General features: G+C 39.4%; 1 protein-coding gene across 1 annotated transcript in view; it reads right to left on the reverse strand.

Annotated features, from left to right (window-relative positions):
• Positions 1-23519, reverse strand: part of UNC5C (unc-5 netrin receptor C) — a 422503-nt gene that overhangs the window by 398168 nt on the left and 816 nt on the right. The window contains exon 3 of the mRNA XM_006152415.2: positions 23112-23511. Within this exon, the coding sequence (XP_006152477.1) occupies positions 23112-23511 (400 nt within the window). The remainder of the gene's footprint in view (positions 1-23111; positions 23512-23519) is intronic.

Consider the following 23519-nt stretch of genomic DNA (forward strand, 5'->3'; position numbering starts at 1 on the left):
GGGCTGCCCCAGGAAAAAAACATTCTTAGGTTTTGAATTTAAAATCTAAGTTTCAGAAACATTCATGTAAAGCCCTCTGGCTCCTTCAATTTAAAGCTACCTGAAGAACTGTAGTTAATTGTAGAAGTACCCAGAGTTGACTTTGAAGTAGTTCTACAATTATGCTTAACTCTATCAATTTTCCCACCCAGGGAGACCATGCACTAGGTTTCCCTTTCAATATAGCCTTTACAGAAAGGAGAAATATCTAACATAGCCATCCTCTTCCCTTCAAGCGTTGACATCATTTTATAAACATCAGAGCACCTAGGAGACCATTACTCAAAATCCAAACAAGTATGGAAAGATGTAAAACTATTTAAAAGGACACAAAAAACCTGCACAACTTGACAAACTCAAACGCTGTTCCTGAGAGATGCGGTCATGTCTGGCCTAACGTGGCTTCACTACAGAGTGTGTAATAAAACAGCTAAATTTGGATTGGAGACTTTCTGCACTCAGAAATGCAACACAGAGAGCAAAGGCAGAGAGCTACGCAAGAAATCAGAAACCAGGTCTCTGTGTAATTCCGCTCTTCAAGGTAAAGACAAGAGCCGTTAATAGGAGAAGCCTGAGGGAAGAATTGCTCTCAAAATTGAAAGGGGAAGAAAATGGAAAGAGGCGAAGAGGATATAATTGTGCGCACTGCTATAACAAAACATCTCCAGCAGCCTCTCTGAGTGAAGTGAGAACAGTACCTTATTAGAGTAAAGTGTTGCTTTACTCCTTTCTCAAAACTGGCTAAGAGTTTACCCCAACCAAAAGTTCTAGCACCAAACCACACGTATTTCTTCTTTTAACTCTTGCAAAATATTTTTATTTCATCATGTGAATATACTTGATATATCTTGACCTGTAATATTTTATCCTCCCAACAAGATTTTAAGTTTCTTAAAGAGAGGTAGCATTTGTAATATTATTTCTAACTCATTTATCACTCTGGGATAGAGTAATGAATACTTCTGGAATTGAATCAATCAACTGTACTATATATTTTTTCTCCATAAAAAGTTAAACAGAACCACAGTATGAGAGAATATTTGACATGTTACAACTCATACGCCCTAACTTTCATAGCTATAGTTCTAGTTGCATTTTTATCCTCGTGTACATTTTTTGAAGTTTATTTTATTAAGAAAGGGAGATAGGCATTCACGATACTCTCCTCACACATAACCTCCTTTCCCCAATCCTCCAGCTATTCAGGGTCTTGGGCACATATCTAGTGAATTTCGGGTCACCTCACAGCACTGCAGACCCATGTGCTCCCCCCTGCACCAAAACAGCTGGGCCTGTCCTCATGTAAATTTCATATTTCACTAGTGAGAATTCAGACAATTACTTAGAGGTTTTGTTACATCTCTATGTAAGATGGCCCTAGTTTATTTTGACAGTCTAGGAAAAAAGAACCCCAAATAAATCAAAGAGTGCCGATAAATGACAAATCATAAAAATATGACTATCCTCCTTTATAATTACTTTGTTTTTAGGTAATTCCTGAATATTTCTTCGATATTTGGTGTCCACATTGAACAAGAATTGAGACCCTCTGCAACTCTCATATTTTTAAATGGTGTTATCTTAAGTGCAATGCATCAACTGTGACTTAAGTTTATTTTAATTTAGCTACTGAGATCTTTTACTTCACATTTTTGAGGGCTGGCCTGTCTTGGTAAGTTTCCAGAGTAAATTTTATGTCTTCCTTTTAAATAGAGCGGGATTTTGACATACAACTACTGTGGGAGCTGAGGCATTTCTGGCAAGTGCAGTGAATGATTGACTTATCCACTTGTTTTCATAGTGATAAATATATGGTTAGCACCAGGCGGGAAAACAAATATTCTCCCAAATATGTGCTAAGCAAATCTAAGAATGAATGGAGTCATACAGATATATCATGACTCCTCTCTCCATTAGGGGGTGTTTGGTTTCAGGAGGCTCATTCATTCCCACAACATAAAAACCACCAAAGTGTATCCTTACTTGGAAAAGAGAGGGAAAAAAAATCTTTTAAAAATGCAAGAAGACAAGCAATGCAATCACATTGCATTGGTTTTCTTTACCTATGCCTCATGCAACAGAATTTCCTGTAAGTTAATTAACACCCCAGTAATGTATAGGTTAAAAAAGAAAGATTAAAATAGAATGCACCATCAAAACTGCTCATACTTAGTTGAGTGCATTTCTAGAAGTAGAGCTAGCATCATCAAATAACAGCTAACATTTCTTTTATAATGTGACTACAAGTGTTTAGCATACATACTTTATCATATGGCTCATTGTTACTGCTTATAAAGCATAATATTTTATTTTTCAGAAAAAGGCAAAAATTGAGAAAACACTAACACTGAAAGGTGAAACTTTGTGCAGCAATTGACAAAACTGTGGCCGTATGTAATCATGAAGTCAAAATTTGGTGTCTTTTGAAGCCATGGAAATTAGTTTTAAAAAAGAGAATAGGTACCAGCAGGTGGCATAATGGTTATGTCACTGGACTCCCACGTGGCCAACCATAGTTCAAGGACCGGCCTGGTGAAAGTTTCAATCCCCTCTGAGGAGGTGATTTCTCTCTTTCTGTCTCTTTGTGTCTCTGGATAGCATATGTACCTTATTGTAAAAATACCTCTCTAATAAAAAAGAAAGAAATTAAAGTGTTAGTCACCCAACTTATGCATATGGTACTTACTAAAATAGGAAAGCTGGGACTAGCAGGTGGTGTGACAGTTTAGCTGGTGGATCCCACATGGTCAACTCAGTGGTTCAGGTCCCAAACCTGGTGGCCTGAAAAACACTCTTTTCATGTGTGGCCAAAATCCCAAGAGGAAAAGGGATTGGGAAGTGGCCATGCCCTAGAGGTGATTTCTTACTTTCTCTCTGTCTCTGTCTCTCTCTGGCAAGCACATGCCCCTGTTAGCAAAAAATGTAAAACAAAATTTAAGATTAAGAGCAAAGCTTTTTGTTTACATCATAAACAAATCCTTTAAAAATCAAAAGAAGTCTAATGTTATTAAATCATCTCTTTTCTGAAAATAGCATCTCATCTTGGTTTAGACTTTATATTTGGTTAATATTTAAAAGTAGGCAGGAAGAGGTTAATTTACATTAAAAGATTTTATTTCATTTTCCTTTTGTTTCCAAAGAAGTATTCTTTAAATACTGCTCTCAAGACAGTTTTCCCTTAAATACCTTTTGGCCTAAATTGACAGTCTTGAAGTCTTTTCTAAAGTAATATTTGCCTCTTTAAACATCTCTCTGGCATTCCATTATGGGCACCTGCTGCTGGTAATTACAGGTCTGTCTCCTAACCACTTCCTCTGCTTTATGTCAAGGCAAAATTCAGGCTGCTTGATTACAAACAACTACCAGTTAAAGACCACTGCCTAGCTCTCTGAGGTAATTATGCAGGGCAAGTTGGGTCTGTGTTTACTGAAGTCTTAAGAAAAAAAAAAGAAGTTGTTAGCAGTATAGCATAATCCATAACATATTTTGGTCACCTTAAAAGTGCCTACAAGAATATTTGATTCAATAATGCTTTATAATGATACATTTCACTAACCATTTCCTAGTCTAAAAATCAAAATATCCTGCCCAGAGATAATAGGCTGTGGTCCTAGCAAAGAACTTTCTGACAATAGTCAATTACAGGGAAATGACTGGGTTTAATAGGTGCTCCAAAACAGATTGATTTTTCTTGGCTCTGGCCCATTCTGCCTCGAAGCTTATAGTCACCTCTCCCCACTACTTCACACTCTCTCCGACTCTGCATAAGACTTGTTTACTTTATGGCGGAAAAAATGTAATACTCCATAGGGCAATTCTGGGCACAAAAATAATCTCAATAAAAAACAAAAGTTCATCATTCAGTTTGAAGGTCGATTTATTTTATCAATATTCTGCATGACAGAATTCTACAACTGAATGAATTCAAAGATTCTCTAGGAGTGCTAAGGTACTGTTTGACTTGTAGACTTTCGTTTTTTATTTTATTTTCATTGCCAAAGGGCATATGCACTCTCCAGAGACACAGAGAGACACAGACAGACAGGGAGGGAGGAAGCACCTTTGATGGAGCATGGCCACACTGTAATCTCGCCTCCACTTCTCCATCCTGCTCTAGGTTTAGCGCGCGCACACACATGCCAGCCTGGAAAACACAGCTGGCCAAATGGGGCTGGGCCACAGGATGGGTCCAACTTGTAGATCTCTTGAACTCCCACTCAGTGTCCAGGCAACGTGACCTAACGTGAGGCCAGCTGTGCTTACACTGTGTCCCATCAAATGACTACGGTTTATTTGCTTCAACTATGATGAAACCCTAGTTTTTTATGACGTAAGAGCCCTGAATGAAGGGAAGAAAAATCTGAAATCAGGAATGGATTTCTGAGGGTGAGGAGATTAGCTTTCTAGCCACAGAATCCAAGCGGTGCCAAACATGCACTGCTGAGACACTCTCGGTCTCCACCAGCAACCTCGCATTCACCTGGCTCCCATAGTGGCTGCGGGAACCCGGAGCCTGGAATGTACCATAACTCCACCACCATGAATCGTCACAAGGTGTCCCTCTAAGATGTGTCATTTTCACGTGAACAAAGCATGTACTCATCCAATATCACACTTTTGCATGCCTGCTGTGTGCCAAACACTCTCTCCTGTGTGGGAGACACGGAGATGGACAGGATGCTCCACTCCTCCTGCTGAGGCGGTGGCCGGTGACACAGAGATAAGAAGTGCTCCAGAAGGAAGTGAAAGGTGGGTTTGTGAGGGAATGAAGATCTAACTTCAGATGGGAAGACTGAAGAGGAGTCAGCTAGCAGGAAGGGATGAATAGGAGAAGTGGACACTTGTTTTTGGCAAAGGCAAGAATCTCAGCAAATGCTGGTGGTGAGGGAATGAGAAAATCTAAACGATGTTGCCAAGCAGGAACAATCTGGGCCTGACATGGGGCAATGCAAGTTCCAATGAGATGATAACCACAGAAAGATGTCCAGGAATAAAGCTGCAGTCGTTAGCACGAGTACCCTGCATCCATGTTAAGAACTTGCGTCTTATTTTAAAGGTAGTGGAAAGTCATGCAAGGGTTTTAAAGGCAAGAGCTCTCCTGGTGGTGACTTGTGATTTGCCAAGGGGAAAACAGAAGGAAAAACTTCCTTCAGTGAACCAGCAGAGCAGAAGGGACATGTTTGAAATATATTTTGGTGACATGTATCACATTTTTTCCTTTCCTTCTTTTATTTTGGCTTCGCTATAGGGCATGTGAACAACACCCAGAGAGAGAGAAGGTGAGAAATCACACTCCTCCCCATGGGGTCTGGCCAGTTGCAATCCCTTCTCTTCTATTCTCTCAGGATTTGGGGCATGCATGCACACGCACCAGGTGTGTTTTTCAAGCCACTGCATCTGGGATCTGAACCATGCTGTTGGCCATGGGGGATCCAGGCACTTTAACCACAGGTTGACTCACATGTTTTCATTTCTATGTAACATCATTAAACATTTGAATATGTTTACAATTTTTTAGTAAACATATGAGACTCTAGAAACTTTTTCTTTTAGTTTATTTGAACGACTTGGCTTTCTGAACTGTGCTTTTCCCCTCTCAATAAAATGAAAGCAAACGATCATATATTCGAACACAAAAAATATCTTGCTCATATCAGTTAAAAATTTAGGAGGATGGGCTGTGATGTAGTAGTAAAACAGCCTTTTGCAAGGCTGACCCACATGAGAAGATTCTGGATCTGTGTCAGGAGACATCCTTGAACACACAGGGCATGCACGTGCCCTTATCCCTCTGAGGTCGGGAGTGGATCACAGCGTGAAGACCCAATTGGAGGTGCCACTCTCTCACTCACTAAAGACACAAAGGAATCTTTATAAAGGGTCAGTAATCACACAATGTTACTTCCTAAGCCAGTTTAATGTTCATAACAATTAAAATTTCGAGTTAATGCTTCTTTAGAAAAGCAACACAGTATGCATAGCCCAGAAAAAAGGAATGATAAATACAATTCTCATTGTTGTAGTGGTTGTGTATTTTTTTCTCTGGAAATCTTTAAAGAAAACTTCTACAGATGAAATATTTTGTGTAGAAAAAAAATACTCTAATAAAACAGTTTAATCAATCATTAAAAGCATTCTAGGTTGAGCTCTTCTTAATTTTCCCTTTAAAAAGTAGACTGTTTCCTAAAGCATAGTACTTGCTGAAGAGGAGGATGAGGGTTGGAATTAAAACGTAAAGAGTGTTAAATTTTGTTTGGGGGGGGAGGCAAGAAAATCATAATAGAATTGGGGCATGCATGCACACGCACCAGGTGTGTTTTTCAAGCCACTGCATCTGGGATCTGAACCATGCTGTTGGCCATGGGGGATCCAGGCACTTTAACCACAGGTTGACTCACATGTTTTCATTTCTATGTAACATCATTAAACATTTGAATATGTTTACAATTTTTTAGTAAACATATGAGACTCTAGAAACTTTTTCTTTTAGTTTATTTGAACGACTTGGCTTTCTGAACTGTGCTTTTCCCCTCTCAATAAAATGAAAGCAAACGATCATATATTCGAACACAAAAAATATCTTGCTCATATCAGTTAAAAATTTAGGAGGATGGGCTGTGATGTAGTAGTAAAACAGCCTTTTGCAAGGCTGACCCACATGAGAAGATTCTGGATCTGTGTCAGGAGACATCCTTGAACACACAGGGCATGCACGTGCCCTTATCCCTCTGAGGTCGGGAGTGGATCACAGCGTGAAGACCCAATTGGAGGTGCCACTCTCTCACTCACTAAAGACACAAAGGAATCTTTATAAAGGGTCAGTAATCACACAATGTTACTTCCTAAGCCAGTTTAATGTTCATAACAATTAAAATTTCGAGTTAATGCTTCTTTAGAAAAGCAACACAGTATGCATAGCCCAGAAAAAAGGAATGATAAATACAATTCTCATTGTTGTAGTGGTTGTGTATTTTTTTCTCTGGAAATCTTTAAAGAAAACTTCTACAGATGAAATATTTTGTGTAGAAAAAAAATACTCTAATAAAACAGTTTAATCAATCATTAAAAGCATTCTAGGTTGAGCTCTTCTTAATTTTCCCTTTAAAAAGTAGACTGTTTCCTAAAGCATAGTACTTGCTGAAGAGGAGGATGAGGGTTGGAATTAAAACGTAAAGAGTGTTAAATTTTGTTTGGGGGGGGAGGCAAGAAAATCATAATAGAATCAGTGTTTTATGGACCTATTTAAAGTGTTTCCTGTTCATTATGATGTGTCGAATGAGTTGATCTTGTTTATTTACTTAGTTAATGCATCTATTACATGATGTTTGCTAAAGGTCTAGAGTTCCATTAACTTGAGCTATAAATGTTTTGGGTTATGTTCTGCCCATCAAGTTAACACATTTTGAGGAAAAGCATTTTTTTATGTTTTGTGTTGTTTTACAATGGTGCATTTTAAATAATACAAAACAAGGGAACAAAAAGGATCATTAATGTCACAGTGAACTGAAAAATACGATACTGAGTTTTCTCTGTAGCTGAAAGAATTTTTCTACATCCATATTTTTTCTTAACATAACATTGTTACTTAAGCAACTGCACACTTTCATTTTATAAAAACACATTGGAAAACTTGTTTCAAGTAGAACCATGATCTCTGAATTTTTTCTTTTTCCCTGCTTATGTATCATAAATTACACATGTTTGACTGTGAGAAGCTATACAGTTCGGCTAATCTGTTAATGAACCAATCCAGTAGAAAAATATTTTATTAAATGGTACTATATGTCAGTGACAACATATATATGTAACACTTTGGGTATCTAATTAATTTTTCTTTTGCTTATAATATGGTCCGCTGCACATATGGAACTTCAGCCTTGTTTGGAAATTTCAGCTTAATTAATTTTGCTTTTATCCAAGGATCAGTAAATGCTTTGGTGTGTTAAAATTTTTGATATAAGTGAAGAAGGTTAATTGTTTCTATTCCTGTAGAAAGACTTTAAATATTAGCTAAAAGTAAAGAATTTGCTTATTGTTTTTCCTCACTTTCTTATATTCATCTTTATAAATACAGTAAATATCTAATAGAAAAAAAGTAGAAATTTTTTTTTTCATTTTCATTTTTCTGGTACTAGTTTTACTGAAACATATCCTAGAGTCAGAATCTGGGCCAGAAAAAAAGAAATCACCTGAACTTGCTTGTCTATAAAACTGAAACAAACATGTTGACTTTCCAATGAGTTTTGGTGTAGAACTAAACGTTCATAATTGAATATTTTAAAATGTGATTTTAAAATCTACCTAAGAGTTAAAAAATTTAAGAATTCCACCTTTGGGACCAGCAGTTAGCGTAATGGCTATGTCGCTGGACTCCCATGTAGTCGACCGCAGTTCGAGTCCCGAACCTGGTGGCTTAAACTCACGCCAGGCGTGTGTGCGTGCGTGCCCAAGATCCCAAGAGGAGAATGGAGGAGAGGGGATTGCGGTGTGGCCATCCCCCCTAGGGGGTGATTTCTCGCTTTCTGTCTCTCTGTCTCTCTCTGCCTGGCAAGCGCACGTGCTCTATAGCAAAAATAATACAATCCTCTTATCCTTGTGATGTCACTAATTATTTTCACAGTAATGCCAAATAAAAATTGTTGTACAGTACACACTATATAAAGAGAATAAAATAGCAACCATTGCTGCCAGGAAGTGCACTCAATTCTTCACCTTGATAACTCTTAATCCTCATAGTAATAGGATGTAAATACTATTATTATTCTAATCTTCAACTTGCAAATGTGGAGTGAAGCTAAAAGACTTTAATTTTTTAAGAACTATTTTATTTAACTTTATTATATTTATTTATTTATTTATTTATTTATTTATTTATTTATTTATTTATTTATTTATTTATTTATTTATTTATTTATTTATTTATTTATTTATTTATTTATTTATTTAATTTGACTAAAGAAGGACAGAGAGAGAGAAAGAAGAAAAGCGAGAAAAGAAGCCGCCAGGATCGGGACTTGAACTGTGGTTGACCATATGGGCATCCAGCACTTAATTACCATGTCACTTGCCAGCCCCTGAAGTTTTAAATTTGTATGCAACCCAAAAACATAGAACCTAGAACAGTTTATTTCCCTTTACCAAAAGATATACTTAAAGGCTGACAGTATTTCCCCAGCACCAACTGACACACATTATCAGCTGTATAAATTAATATTTTTCAATGAATTTTGATTAATTTCCTATATCATGAAATTAACAGTTCTAAACACAAATACATAGATACACATGCACATGCACACACATACACACAAACATGCATACATGAAATACATTTTATTTTATTTTTTTAAGAGAGATTTTTGTTACAGGGCATGTGCACTCACCAGAAAGACAGAAAGTGAGAAATCACCTCCCGGGAAGATGGCCATACCACAATACCTTCTCCTCCATTCTCCTCTCAGGAGTGGTGTGGGTTTTAAGACACTGGGTCCAGGACTTGAACTGGTTCGACTACATGGGAGTCCAGCAATGTAACCATCATGGCATCTGCTGGTCCTACATTTTCAGTTTAATTAAAAATTTTAAATTCTAGCACTTAAAGAAGAAATGCTAGGATGCACCCCACCCCCCAACAAGAGAGAAAGAGAAATCTAAAACCATTCACTGTTCTAAACATAGTGATGACACACTAAAGAATGGACATTACTAACAACTATTTTAAGAAAAGTTTTGAAAGCATAAGTAAATATATTAACAAAATCAAGTGAGGACCAAACCACACTCTGGTGTGTTCACTCACATTTTTAAAAAAATTAATTTATATTTTAAAAACAGACACACTTGTAAAGCTATCTAAAAAAGTACAGCCCATTAACACTGCAGGATCATCTTTTTCTAACAACCATTCTAAACTCTAATGTAATATTGTCTGATTTAAATCAGTCTAAGATCATCTTGTTATTTTCAACATAATTCAATTTCATAATTCCAGTTCACAGATGTGTAGAAATTTACTGTGGGGCCAAATACAATGACATTCCTTTTTTTCCCCATTTTGCATTAGAATTAAGTTTTATGCAATACAAAAAGAAGAACATAAGGAAAATAGTCACTTCTAATAGATGCTTTAGTCTGAAAAAAATAAAATGGGTTTAGAATTAAAAATCAAAGCCCACTGGTTGAACTGAGGTCTATTTCCATCTGTTATTAATGTCTGAGTTACATATTAAAGACGAGATTATTCATCAAGTCCCTCATGCAATACGTTAGTAAATGGGATTTTGGTTAGTAATTTAATTGCCAAAACCTTGTCCATGTAAGCTCCCAATTCATTTAAAATAAGCATTTCCAGTGGCCTGAACTGAATTAAAACAGTTAACAACACCAAAGAGTACTTCTTGATTTTATTAAGAAATGCTCATAAGAAAATCTATGAACATAAAAGGGAAATCTCTACCATCCCATTATGGTTAAAGACTAAGCCTTTTCTTTTCCTTTTTTTCTTCTTCAAGAAATACGGGGTTATGTGAAGATTTTTTTTTTCAATCACATAAAGAAATACAGGCTTCATTTTAAAATATAAACAAATTTTTTAAATGTGATGATGTCTCTGGTTAGTGTGTTGAATAAATAATTTCTGAGTTCTAGAAAGAATAATGAGAATTCAAGAGACCATTGTGAAAATGCTCACCAAGCTTATGCATAAGCTATTGGGGTCACTGCCTAAGCAGGGCTCCACTGTGGTTACTTGTACAGGGTTTCACTAATGGCCTGATAATAGGGGAGGGGGCGGGGGCAGGGAGGTGCTGGTAATACAGTACTTTGTAGTGGTGTGGGTGTGAGAACAACACTGATGAGCTAGTGCACACGGGAGATTCCTGGGCAACCCTGTTTGTCTCTATAGTGCATTCACAGTTACAGAGCACTGTCTCAGAAAACACTTTCAGCTGACTTATTAAAGATCCTTGGGTCTGCATATGATTTGAAGTAGAACTTCTTGTCTTTCAGATGATTAAAATGGAGACTGGAAAATATTCAAAACGTGGAAAAATGTACAGTTAGGAAATTCTTTAAGGGGAAAGGAACATGGACATTTCAACCTCCAGCTTCATTTCAGACAGAATAATATACTATTTTCCAAAAATATCATCCTCACCATCATTCTAGAACTATTAGCGCCTATTAGTTATACATGAATTTTCATGTGTGCTCTTTTCACATCCCCTTATGTTCTGCCCTATTTACACACATAACGGTGTCTACAGATGAAGCTTTCTGTCGTTTCCAAATACAATGAAAAAACTCAACACTACAGCTAATAGTTAAAAAAAAAAAAATGACTTGCAATGAATATCTCCAAGCAGTTCATGTTAATATGTGCTTCTATGGAAACAATGCTTTCTGAATGTCAGCCTAAGCTTCTCCATATGAGTCTGCTCAAAGGCTCTCTTTTCCGTACAATTTATTATCTTCTTGTTATATAGACTGTTACTTTTGTTTCATCACCAATCTCGGCCTGTTTATCACCAACCCTGCCCCTCCTATCAGATGACATTTGTTTTACTTAATGTACAAAGTTTTTAGAAAAAAAAAATGATAGAACTGCTATTACTGCATTATATGGAAAAAAATTCCCATGTACATTTAGCTGACACTGCATCAGCTGCTATTTAAACCGGGCTTAGCTAATGGGCTTTTAATGTCAGCGGGGTTATGTGCAGTTACTGGCTATTAGCAGAAATGGCTCCTTTCTATAAAAATCACTTTTCCTCAAGTGTGTTGTTTGAACATTCCTTTCCCTAATTTAGTGACTGTCACTGAATGCAAAACAAACTTGGGGACTATGGAGTCCACTGTTATCTTTAAGACCCTCTTTTTAACCTTGCAGTGCAGCATTAAACAGGCCATCTCCCTCATTAACATTTAGACGTGTAATCGCAAAACTTTGGGAAGTATTATTACTTGCTCTTCATAGCAACGTCCTACATATTCTGCTATGAAAACCAGGAGTCATCAGTGAATTCTATATTTGGTTGTTGGGAAAGTCATGACATATTTTTCTATGCAAAAATGCATGCTAGGGCACATACCAAGCAATTGTCTTGACTCCTAGAATTTATTTGTGCATTTATAAAATCCTACTTCGAAAATGCCAAGTGATGTGAAGACATAGGACAACAATCAAAATGTACTGATACATTGATGTGTCATTTAAATACTTACATGTTCACCTGTTTTAATATAGTGGTTAATATAAGCAAGGAAGCACATCATCAGTATATCCTGAATGAAATTCTATATATTCTTTCATTAGTAACAACTTTCTGTCCCTTTCGTTTAAATTTATCTTTGTCTATTTAAATGAAGCTTTAAATGGGTGCAATGGATAATTCTGGAAATAAAGCCACCATTACATCTAAGGAAGCCCAAGAAAATCAGACATAACTCCATTGATTCAGAGGTAGAAACAGCATTACTGGTTAGGAAAGAACAGCACAAGTGACTCTCTTAGACAAGGTTCCCTTATGGGGCCAGCAGATTGCATGGTGGTTAGGGCACTGGACTCCCACACGGCTGACCATGGTTCAAGTCCTATACATGGCGCCTTGAAAATCATACCAGGCCTGTATGCCCCTGAGAAGAGAATGGAGAAGGGATGGCCATCCTTCCAGGTGGTAACTTCTCACTTCCCCTCTCTGTATCTCTGTCTCCAGTGAGCACATGCACCCTATGGCCAAAAATCTTAAAAATACATACATACATCCATAGATCATCGTATAGAGGTGCTTACCAGAGACATACTCTCTCTCCTGGGCAGCATCCAGAGAGGGAGTCACGAAGGTGGATAAGTGACTTTACCTCTGTATGTGTGAAAGTCAATATTCTCTTTTCGTAAACAAAGTGTAGCCAACTGTATAGGAAACGACAGAAGTTCCCTACCCATGTCTGAAATAAACTAGTGACAATGGGATCCCCAGGCTGTCACTTGGATGACAGAAGAAAACTTGTTTCTATCAGATAAGCCACTGCATTGATAAGCTGAGGCATCCCTCCTGCTCACTAGGGAATGACCCAGCAATCTGTTAAGAGCAGGGTGACTTTTTGCAAAAAAGTAAGATACCATTTGTCATAGAGCTATATGTGATTAAATACAATTTCCTATTCAATGACAGCCTTTATTCAATGACTTTTTTTATTAGTTAAAAAGTTTTTTTTATTTTTCTTATAGGGCCCATTTTTTTCCCCAGGATATTCCCAAGTGTGTCAGAAAATGAGCTCTTATTCTTAAATAAAGCTCCTAAAACAAAAGAAGGTACACACGACTGGTGCAAGCGTGTGTCTGCAAACAGGAATTACTGTCTGTCTGCTCTTTATAACCCTCCATTACTGCCTGGAGAACCTTCCTAGGAAATCATTCAGTTATTTAAGTTTTTTAAATGGCACACAGTGCGCCAGCAGATGGCATGGTGGTTAAAGCATTGTACTGTGGTTCTAGTCCCAGACAAAGTGGCTAGCTTTCTTACTTTCTCTCTCTTTCTCTGTCTCTCTCTGGTGAGTGCATCTGTCCTATAGCATATTTTAAAATATCTAATAATAATAAATTAAATGAAATAACTATTTAAATTTTTTTAAGTGACATGTATCTTTCAAGTGATCATTATTTCTAATAAATCCAATAAAGTGATCAGGCCCCATTTTATACTGTGAAAACATACTTCTGTTAAAACTTTTCTTAGTCAGGACCAGCAGTTAGCGTAATGGCTATGTCGCTGGACTCCCATGTAGTCAACTGTGGTTGGCATCCCAGACCTGGTGGCTTAAAACTCACGCTGGGCGCATGTGTGTGCGTGCCCAAGATCCCAAGAGAATAGAGGAGAAGGGATTGTGGCGTGGTCATTCCCCCTGGGGGCGTGATTGCTTTCTGTCTCTCTCTGTCTGGAGAGCACATGCTCCCTATAGCAAAAACCTCTCCAAAAAAAAAAATAAATAAAACTTTTCTTAGTTATCTTTTTACTTTCTTTTTTTTGGAGAGGTTTTTGCTATAGGACGCGTGCGCTCGCCAGACAGACAGACAGAGAGATAGAAAGCGAGAAATCACCCCCCAGGAGGGATGGCCACGCTGCAATCCCTTCTCCTCCATTCTCCTCTCGGGATCTTGGGCACGCACGCACATGCGCCCGGTGTGAGTTTTAAGCCACCAGGTCCAGGACGCGAACCGCGGTCGACTACGTGGGAGTCCAGCGACATAGCCATTACGCTAACTGCTGGTCCCTCTTTTTACTTTCTTTTATAACATGTTCTAGTGAGTAAACTATAACTTTTCCCACTGTGGTATACACACACACACACATATAGTTTAATCAACACACAAAGGTAGAAAGACACTGATGACATTTAAAAGTATACCATAATTCTTATAAACTCCATTTAAGCAAATTATTTTGGAGGACAACTGTCCCTAAGAACTTCCTAATTCTATGAATACTATTCAATTTCTTATGTTCAAATAAGATTGAAGAGACAACACAGGTATTACTGTTAATGACAATGTTTAACCAAGTAACTCAGGGTGCGACTGAAATCTCAGTACGCCACTGATTTAACAGTCGATTTCTTGGATAAGCACACCCTGCCCACACAGGTCCAATCAAATCCAAACTTCTTAAATGTACAACGGCTCTTCACAAAGTTCATGGAAAATGTGTACAATGAAAAAACTATATATGTATTTCAAAATTTTTATGCAGCTGAATAAACTCAACTTTTTTTTAAATGAACTTCTTGAACTCTTACATGCACCTTTGAAATACTTCTCAAATTCTTTTGCTATGTTAATTAAAATATGTGTAAATCAAGGCTCTATTTAAATAATAAAGTTTCAAGTCAGAGGGCCTGTTGAACAATATTATGGTGGAGTGCTCATCTCGGGTCCCTATTCTGGATAGCCCAAATAATAAATCATTCGAACATGCCTGTTTTCCTTCAGCTTCTGAGAGCAGTTACTGAAAATGGGCTTCTGTTTTCCACCGCGCTGCCAGCTCTGTGGGTGATGGCTGTGAAACGCTGAGAGGGAAACATTTTAACCTCATCTGATCCTTGAATTAATCCCTAACATATTTTTACGTTTCTATTTTATCATTATCTTAATGGAAATCCAGAAGAAAGAACGTTGCTAAAGAAAATGACAGGCAACATAATTACTATTTTATTTAGAATGCCTGGAAGATTGCTACTTGCTAAACTTGAGTACTTCCACTGGGTGGCTGTGATGTGTGCATTTGCCAAAGTATTCAATGAGAATAAAACATATCATTTTTTCTTTATCGAAAACTAACTTTCTGTGTCAACATGTCCCACACAGATACAATGTTCAAAGTGAAATTACCATTACTTATTTTGTCTCTCTAATCATAAAGTTTTTGTTAGTTTTTGTACTAATCTAATCATGTGGTTTTACTAGTGATTATGCAGGTCTCTAAAAATCATGTATAATAAAACAATAGTATTATGATCTCTGACTATCACATTTAATTAAAAAAAAAAAAAGTTGGAGAATACCAAAAGTTAAAGAGTACTCTTTGATCTGGCTCTTGAAAAGACTTCTAGGCTCTTGAAATTCCAAAAAGATAGAATGATTTAAAATACTGAATTTGAATACAAGTAACATACACACAAACTCATAAAGAATAGAATGAGCCCAAACTGGTCCTTTTAATTTGAATCGTATATTAGTTTGTTTGTTAGTATTAGCCTGAAATTATAAGTAGATATTATACCTCAGACCCTATTTTACTGTGCTGAACTTCTATAGTCTAAGAAAAAAAAAGTTTAATGGATTAATTTTAAATGATTACTTTTCTATACAAACGGCAAACATTACTTCCATATTATTTCCTATAATTACACATGCTGATTTTCTCAAGGCTTTTTAAAAAACACTTCCATTCATGAGTACTTGTCCTTCTAAGTGGACTACAGATGTATTTTAATATGCAAGCACTAATCTGTTTTGATTGGAAATAAATAAATAGGATTTCTTTTCTAGAACAGAAAAAAAAGAGAGGGACAGAGAGAGAGGACAATAAATTACAGTTGAGTTCAGGCAGTCCATGATTAAATAATCAATTAAGACATTGACTAAAAATGAGAAATGTTAGTATTCATCAATAAACGTGTTAAATGTGCTGAGGAAGTTTCTGGGGCTTACCATCCTTAGTTAGAAGAGGAGATAACACATGCTCATCTACATGAGGCATTTGTACAGCTCTTATAATTGCTGAGAAATGAAACCAGCCACGGGAGCCACATGACAAAATGATTAATGAAGGTAAAACCCCCTATCCTCACAACATTTTAAGATAAATAAGGCTAGTAACTCTGGAGTTAAATTTGATTAATCAATATCATCTGTTAACATGATTATTTTGAGCCCTAGTATTTAAAATAAGAACTCTAACAGGCCTGTCAATATAATGAAGTTTCACCTGGCTCCCTCCACGCTTGTGTCCCACTGCCACTGGGCAATGAGAGGTGGTTAGTTATTTCATTAAAAGAAGGTATTCCCCAAACATTGGGGTTTTCAGATGTTTTCCCTCGCTTTTGCCACACAAAGCACTTTTGAATCACTGCACACTACTAATAAAAGGTATACTGACATAAGGACAAATAACTGCATATTTGGCACTTTCAAAGCTATAACTCACTTTGTAAATTATAACTTCGATTTAATTAATGATGCAGTCATTTTAACACTATGAACTCTCTGCAGATAGCTAGACACTGGTTAAGCACTTATAAAATCTGGAAACATTCTTCTCTGTGATTTAAAATTTCATTATATAGTCCTAAGAAAGCAACATTGTGGGAAGCTGCAGTGCTCCAAATAAGAAACCACATTAACTTCAACTCAAAACTTTGTTACAATTCTAAAACTGTAACTCAATATTTTCTAACATTTTGTTTCTAAAGAGTTTAAATGTTTGCAACAAGATATATGTTTTTGATTTTCATGAACAGGCAGACATTGTTATGAAAGCTCCATATAGGTTGGGAAGATAAAATCTTTACTCCTCCTGACCTTGTTGGCTCATAAAAGGTCTTATTATAAAATGTTTTTAAATTAATTTAAATTAAAATCTCCATAAATTCAGAGATGACAAATATTTACAATACACTAAACCACAAATTATCAAATTATTCAATTATTTTTAAGGACTAGAAAGAAGTAATTAGTGTTGTTTTAATATTACTCAAGACAAACTCTACTGCAAAGCAGCAACATAAAAAATAGCACTGAGTTTCTGTGAGCAAAATATTCTGGAACTAAGTGATACTGGAACAATACTCAAAGTCTCAGGTTATGGAGCCCTGCTCTACAAACACATAAGCAATAACAAATCCAAATAAGAAAATAAACCAAAATGTCCATACCTAAGTTTAGGATATGAGGTTAAAATAGAGAGAGATTTGGAGCTAAGTGCAGAGCCAGCCTATCAAAAATTAAAAACAGAATGACAATTTTGTAGGAGAAATATCTTTCTTGACTCTAAGTAACATAAAAAGCCCTGAAAATCTTGTTTAATTAAAAAAATTTGCCAGGAAAAACATATGCAAATCACATGCAAAGAAATAGCAATAACCACTAAACCATTAGAAATAATTTAATGTAAATATTTCATAATTCACATAATCTAGATTATCTATGCTGTTTTAAATTATGAAACCAAAATTTCTATTTCTATTGCAAATGTAACTTGAATAAAGGAAGTCCTGGTGAATTAGTTTTTGTGTATATCGACCTAGTTTTTCTGTATTCCTTTCAATTGTTTTAATAAGTATCCAATTATGTTCTCTAGACTGTGCACTTGTGTCCATTTTTGTTTCAAGGAAAAAGTAGACATTTGCATAAAGAACAAATTATTTTCCCTAAACTCTTTTCAGAAATCCTGGGATAAGAAATGTTTATGTTCAGTCATTTTCTTTTCAATAAAAGTATTTATGGATTTAGGAAAAGGTATTTTTCAATATTTCTTGTAAAGATAGAAAGTCAAGGGTAGAACTTGTTGCCAGGATTAACCAGCAGTGACTGGACATGGCATTTTTAGAACTGAAATTAGGTTCATTTTTTCAGAAAGCGAGTGAGTGAGCGAGCAAAGGAAGAAAGTATGCTATGAAAGGGAGTGAGATTCCCACAGTAGTGGGAATCTTCTGTCCAGATGTTTGCAGTGATCTCAAACAGTTTCATTTCTTGCTTTTGCTGAAGTCTTGTCTGCACCTCTTTACTCTTGTGTACAGAACTATTAACCTTCCTTTTTTTTTAACCTTTCATTTCTTTAATATCTAGATTTCTTTTCCAGTGGTTCACAGAGTTGGAAGCTAAAGAATAATATTCGCTTTTACTGCTCTAAATGCTGGGCTAATTCATTCCATCCTAATATGACCTACAGTTTATATTATTTTCACTTTGCATGTGAGGCACGAAGGTTAAATAACATACTCATGATCACGCAGGTAGGAGGTGTTGGAAGTAGGATTATGAGAGCTTGGTAACCACTATACTAACTGAGAGAATGTGTATATAACCACCTTTAGCTTGTGCCTCCCCCAAACCAGATGAACTATATTAATATATGAAATCTAAGTACAACACCGCTGAAATGCATACTGAGCTTCAAAACCACCCCACTTCCAGCCACATTAACCCCTTTAGTACCCCCCCCCCATAAGCACACTCTGGAGCCTGCATCATCACTCACATTAGAACCTTACCCAGAACTATATTTTCTATCTTTGGATGCTTGAATCTAGAATGCACTATGTCTCTGCTCACTGCTGTATTTTGGAAAGGGGCTTGTAAGTGTGTGATGTTAAGTCTGCCTTCCTGGACAGCTGAGACTGTCTCATTCAACTCCACATCTGTAACGAATAGCACACAGTCTGGGTTGCAATGTAAGCACACAATAACCGTATCAGAACTTTCACTCTAACACTGCACTCTATCCAAATGAGCTAACGTGTGGGAAAATGTGAACAGTTTTGTTTTTCTCTGCTATAAAATGCAAAAGTCAAACTAAAAAAGATGTAAGTGAAAAGGAAAAGGCAAGAGCACTGGTTCAGTCTCTGCCCCCACCGTTTCCCCCATTCTCTTCCTAAAGTGGCTGCAGTCTGTGATTTTAATGTTTCTTCTGAGAGTGACTCCCTCTGCTGCTCCAGCAAAGCCATGACCTAAATCAGAAAAGTGCTAAATGCAGTTAAGGCCTAATAGAGCACACGCTCAGTGTTTGCACTAATTGGAGAACGGAGCATACATTAGAGAACAGTTATGTTTAAGTCTTAACAATAATTCTAAATAAGCTAAGAGGGTTTGCGTAGTAGAGCTCATACCTCCTTCATATCCTTAGGGGGTTTGCTTAAAATAGATCAGCGTGAATTCTCATTAGGACAACCAGCTCAAAAAAACGACACTGGGAGAGGACCCTGTCTTGTTTAACTTAGACCTCTCAGTGTCTAGAACACAGGAGGCCAGGGAGTCAAAAATCTGTTATAATCTAATGATGCCTCATTCCTTGCAAGTGTTTGCAAAGTTTGTTCTAAGGAGCTTCATAAGCATTCCTTCAATTGACTAGAATTTTTTTCTAAACAAAGATAAACTACCTTACTTTTCATTTTTGCAATTTCCCAGTGTGAAATCATGGAATTTTTCTCTGCTCTTAAATGGGAAAAATATATAGTGGAATTGTAATAGAATTTAGCTGTCTCGGATGTTGATTTATCTACTGGTGTCACACAAATAGGCATAAATGCATGAAAGAATTTTCACTCTTATAGGAAGAAGTATATCATTTGTTTTTAAAAAGTACAACTTAAGAAAATAGAAGATTATCCCAATCCAATTGGAGTCTTCAGGAATTGTCTGTTCTCAGTTTGGTGGTGTTAACACTCAGAACACTAGTTGGTGCTAGACAGGCAGCACTGAGATGCTTCATAGTCTAGAAAAAATGCATTTATCAGACAGGGTTGGGGGGGCACTAATTCAGAAACACAATGGCCAAACACACACACAGACACACACAGATGCACACACACACACACACACACACACACACACAGCGTCTTACTATTTACTCTTTCCTTCTTGGAAGTCAGAAACACCACAAATTCCCTGGAGCTAGGAGTTCCCAGCAATTCTGAATGAAACAATTAAGCCATAGCCAGAAAGGAGAAAGCTGTTGCCTAAAGCCTAGAGAATTTCCCCAGGACCTGTTTAAAATGAGTGCTGTCTTTTCTTAAACCACAGCAACAGAACTCAGCACACTCACAAGTAAGATCCATTATGATTTCTTGTTCTTCTTGTTTTTGTCTGTTGTTTCCCTTGTTACCTTTGAAGATTATATATGTGTGTGTATATATATATATATACACATTGTGTACCTAGGACTTCCTCATGTTTTAGTACTTCTACGACCAACTAAAACCCTCATCCACATTGTAAAGTGCTTAAATTAACTTTCCCATCTGAATTGGATATGGACTTCCACTAATACATTTATTCTGCTCTTTAAGTTATCAGCACAAAGAAATCTTACCTTGAGGGTATGGGCTAGTGTTCCAGTCCAAGGAGAGGAGAAAGGAGGAAAGTTGGAAGGAAAAGGGAGGTCTGACCATTATTAAATGTGTGATTCGGAGAGCAAAGTGTGCCAGCAGCTCAGGAGTAAACAGGCTGGTTAATGATCCTAGTGGTGGGGTAGGGGCTGAGGGTAGGGTTTGGGGCATATCTCTGTGATACCTGTGACAACCCAGGAAGAGCTGGTACCCTGGAACGCGAAGGACAACAGAGATAACAGGAGTGCAATAGTGCATTTCACAGACCCCCAAGATTCCAACACAACTTTTATTCACCAGCAACTGAAGGAGCTAAATAAACTACACAGACGAGAACGGCACTGAAAAGCATACCTCCAACAGGATCCATTTCATGTTTCCACTTAAGATCAGAATCAATCCTCACTCTTTGCCTGGCCTACAGAAAGAAAAGGTGCAAGAGGCAAACTGGCTCTCTAGCCCAAGCACCTTTTCTTTTCATCTTTTCTCCCTTCTTCTTTCAATATTAATCCACTTACAATCTCCTGTTTGATTATTTTTATTGATCCTTTTTCTACCCAGACTTTTTAATTATTTGGCTGTTGTAAGCTCTCAGCAGGGAGCCTGTCTCCTGTTTGGCATCTTTGGGGACTTTAACTTGTTCTTTTCCCAAATGGTTATCTCATCCTGCCCCCCACCACACACACGCTCCCCCCACTGCGCGGCCCTTTGTGAGCCCAATAACAGCAGGAGAATTCCACAGGGAGTCACGCGGTTGATTGCGCGACTATTCATCAGGTTGCTCACTTACGCTTCCCAAGGCCCCCCCCCCCCCCAAGCATCCTCAGCTGCCGCGGGAGAACTTCTCACCAGTTTCAAGAAACCTACAAGCTATGATTCTCAGCAGAGACTCCTCTGTAAAATGGACAGATGAGCTAGGGGGGTGTGCACAAGAAAACCAGAGCAGAGCCTCGGGTACGGGAGGCGTCTGGCCAGGAGGGAAAGAAGGATTTATGAGCGCGGCCACTTAGCAGGGCAGCAGGAAAATTTACTCCCGAAGTAGCTATCGCTAATTCACAAAGCCTTGCTAATCACTTACCTCCCCAGCCGGACCACACTCGCCCGCGCTCTCCACTCCCCTCCACCTCCGACGCCCTCCCCCTCAGCCCCCAGCGCCTCTGGCAGATCACCGGGAAAGCGGTCGGAAAACGGCAGCGTCTGAACCTCACCGGCGAGTTGGGGCTACCCCCGCGCCTCCCCGCACCTCCAAATTTGGGAGGAGTAACCGAGGGGAAGGGCGTGTGTGTGTGTGTGTGTGTGTGTGTGTGTGTGTGAGGGGGTCCCTGAATTTCCTCGTAATGCAGCATAAGCTTCCTTAAGTCTCCTTCCAGGAATAGCAGAGCTGCCTCCCCGGAGCCCAGCCATTATAACCGAACCTGGGAAAAGACCCAGGTGGGCGCAGGGCTCGGCCAGAGGTCGGGGCCCAGGTGACCGGAGAGAGACCCGGAGGGACAGTCTTAGCTCTTTCTTCCTCCCCTCCTTTCCACTCAGCTTCCTGGGCTCAGGACTGGCAGCTGCCACTCTGGCTTCAGAGTCAGGGGACGAGCAGAGAGCCGCAGTGGGTCCCGGTGTCTCCCCTCTACCCCTACCCACCCCGATTCGCCGCCGCTCTGCTCCCACCCCGGCTCTGCCCAGGACCCCCCGACACTTATTTTGAAGCTTGCACGGGTTAAATTAAAATGTCAGAGTTATAAACTGGCCGGCTACTCCAGGGAGTTTCGGATTTGGTTTGAACAACCAGCCCGTTTCGCCAGCGCCCTCGGGTTTTAAGTTTCTCGGTCGCCTAGTGGGGCGGGGGACACGAAGGGGGTAGGCAGCGCGGAGGCCTGCGCGTCCCGGCCAGCCCCCGACCGGAGCGCGGGGCCCGAGTGGGGGGCTGCGGTCCTCCCCCACGCCCGGGGCAGCGGCCAAGGGGCACTGGCGCTGCGGGTCCTTGGCGGTCGTGGACGCCTTTCCTTAGCTGAGCGCCCCTCCGCGGCTCCTGGTTTGCCCAGAGACGTTAGTGAAGATTCTCTAACCCCAGCCGTGGCACCGCGCGGAGAGCCTCTGCGCACCATGCCCACCGCGGTGCAGCCATGGCTTGCCACACTGCCACCCCACTGAGCCTCTCCAAACCTGGGTGTGTGTGCAGCGTGCAACAACGTGCGCGTGCGGAGCTGAGAGTGCAAAGGACACCCCAGGCTCCCACAAGCACAGAGATGGAAGCGTGTCCACACCCGTGCGCCCCTGGTCCATCCGTGCCCATCTCGGAAGATGGGTTAAAAATAACAACAATAAAGCTTCTTGACTAGTTGGGAAAGTGAATTTAAAGTGGTTTCCAGTTGAGAGCAGCGAGGCAGACTGAGGAAGCCAGGAGAACCTGGGCAGGGAGAGGGAGACGGAGGGGAGGAGGAAGCGAAGGGAGGTGGCCGCGGAACCCGGCGGACCCTTACCTTGCGCGGCCGAGCCGGTGCCGCTGGCGCTGAGCAGGGCCAGGGCAGGGAGCACCAGCAGCTGCAGCACGTAGCCCAGTCCCAGTCCGCAGCGGGCCGCGGTCGCCCGCAGCCCTTTCCTCAGGGCCGACAGAGGTGTGCCGGGGAGCCGCACCGGGAGACGCCGGAGCCCCACCGGGCAGCAGCGGAGTCCGCGCACCGCCAGGCAGTCCGAGCGAATAGCGACGAGCGAGCGCCACACTCCACTTTCTCCAAGGGCAGGGGCCAAAAGGGGGTGGAGAGGAGACGCCGAGGAGGAGTTTGAAGGTCCCTCTCTCCCTGTGTGCCTTCTAACTGACGTCTCCCGCGAGCGACTGCTCTGCCCCCACTTGGGAAGTCCGGGGAGGCGCAAGGCGGCCACCTCGGCGG

The sequence above is a fragment of the Tupaia chinensis genome, unplaced genomic scaffold, assembly GCF_000334495.1.
Source record: "Tupaia chinensis unplaced genomic scaffold, TupChi_1.0 Scaffold000353_1, whole genome shotgun sequence".
Lineage (NCBI taxonomy): Eukaryota > Metazoa > Chordata > Mammalia > Scandentia > Tupaiidae > Tupaia > Tupaia belangeri.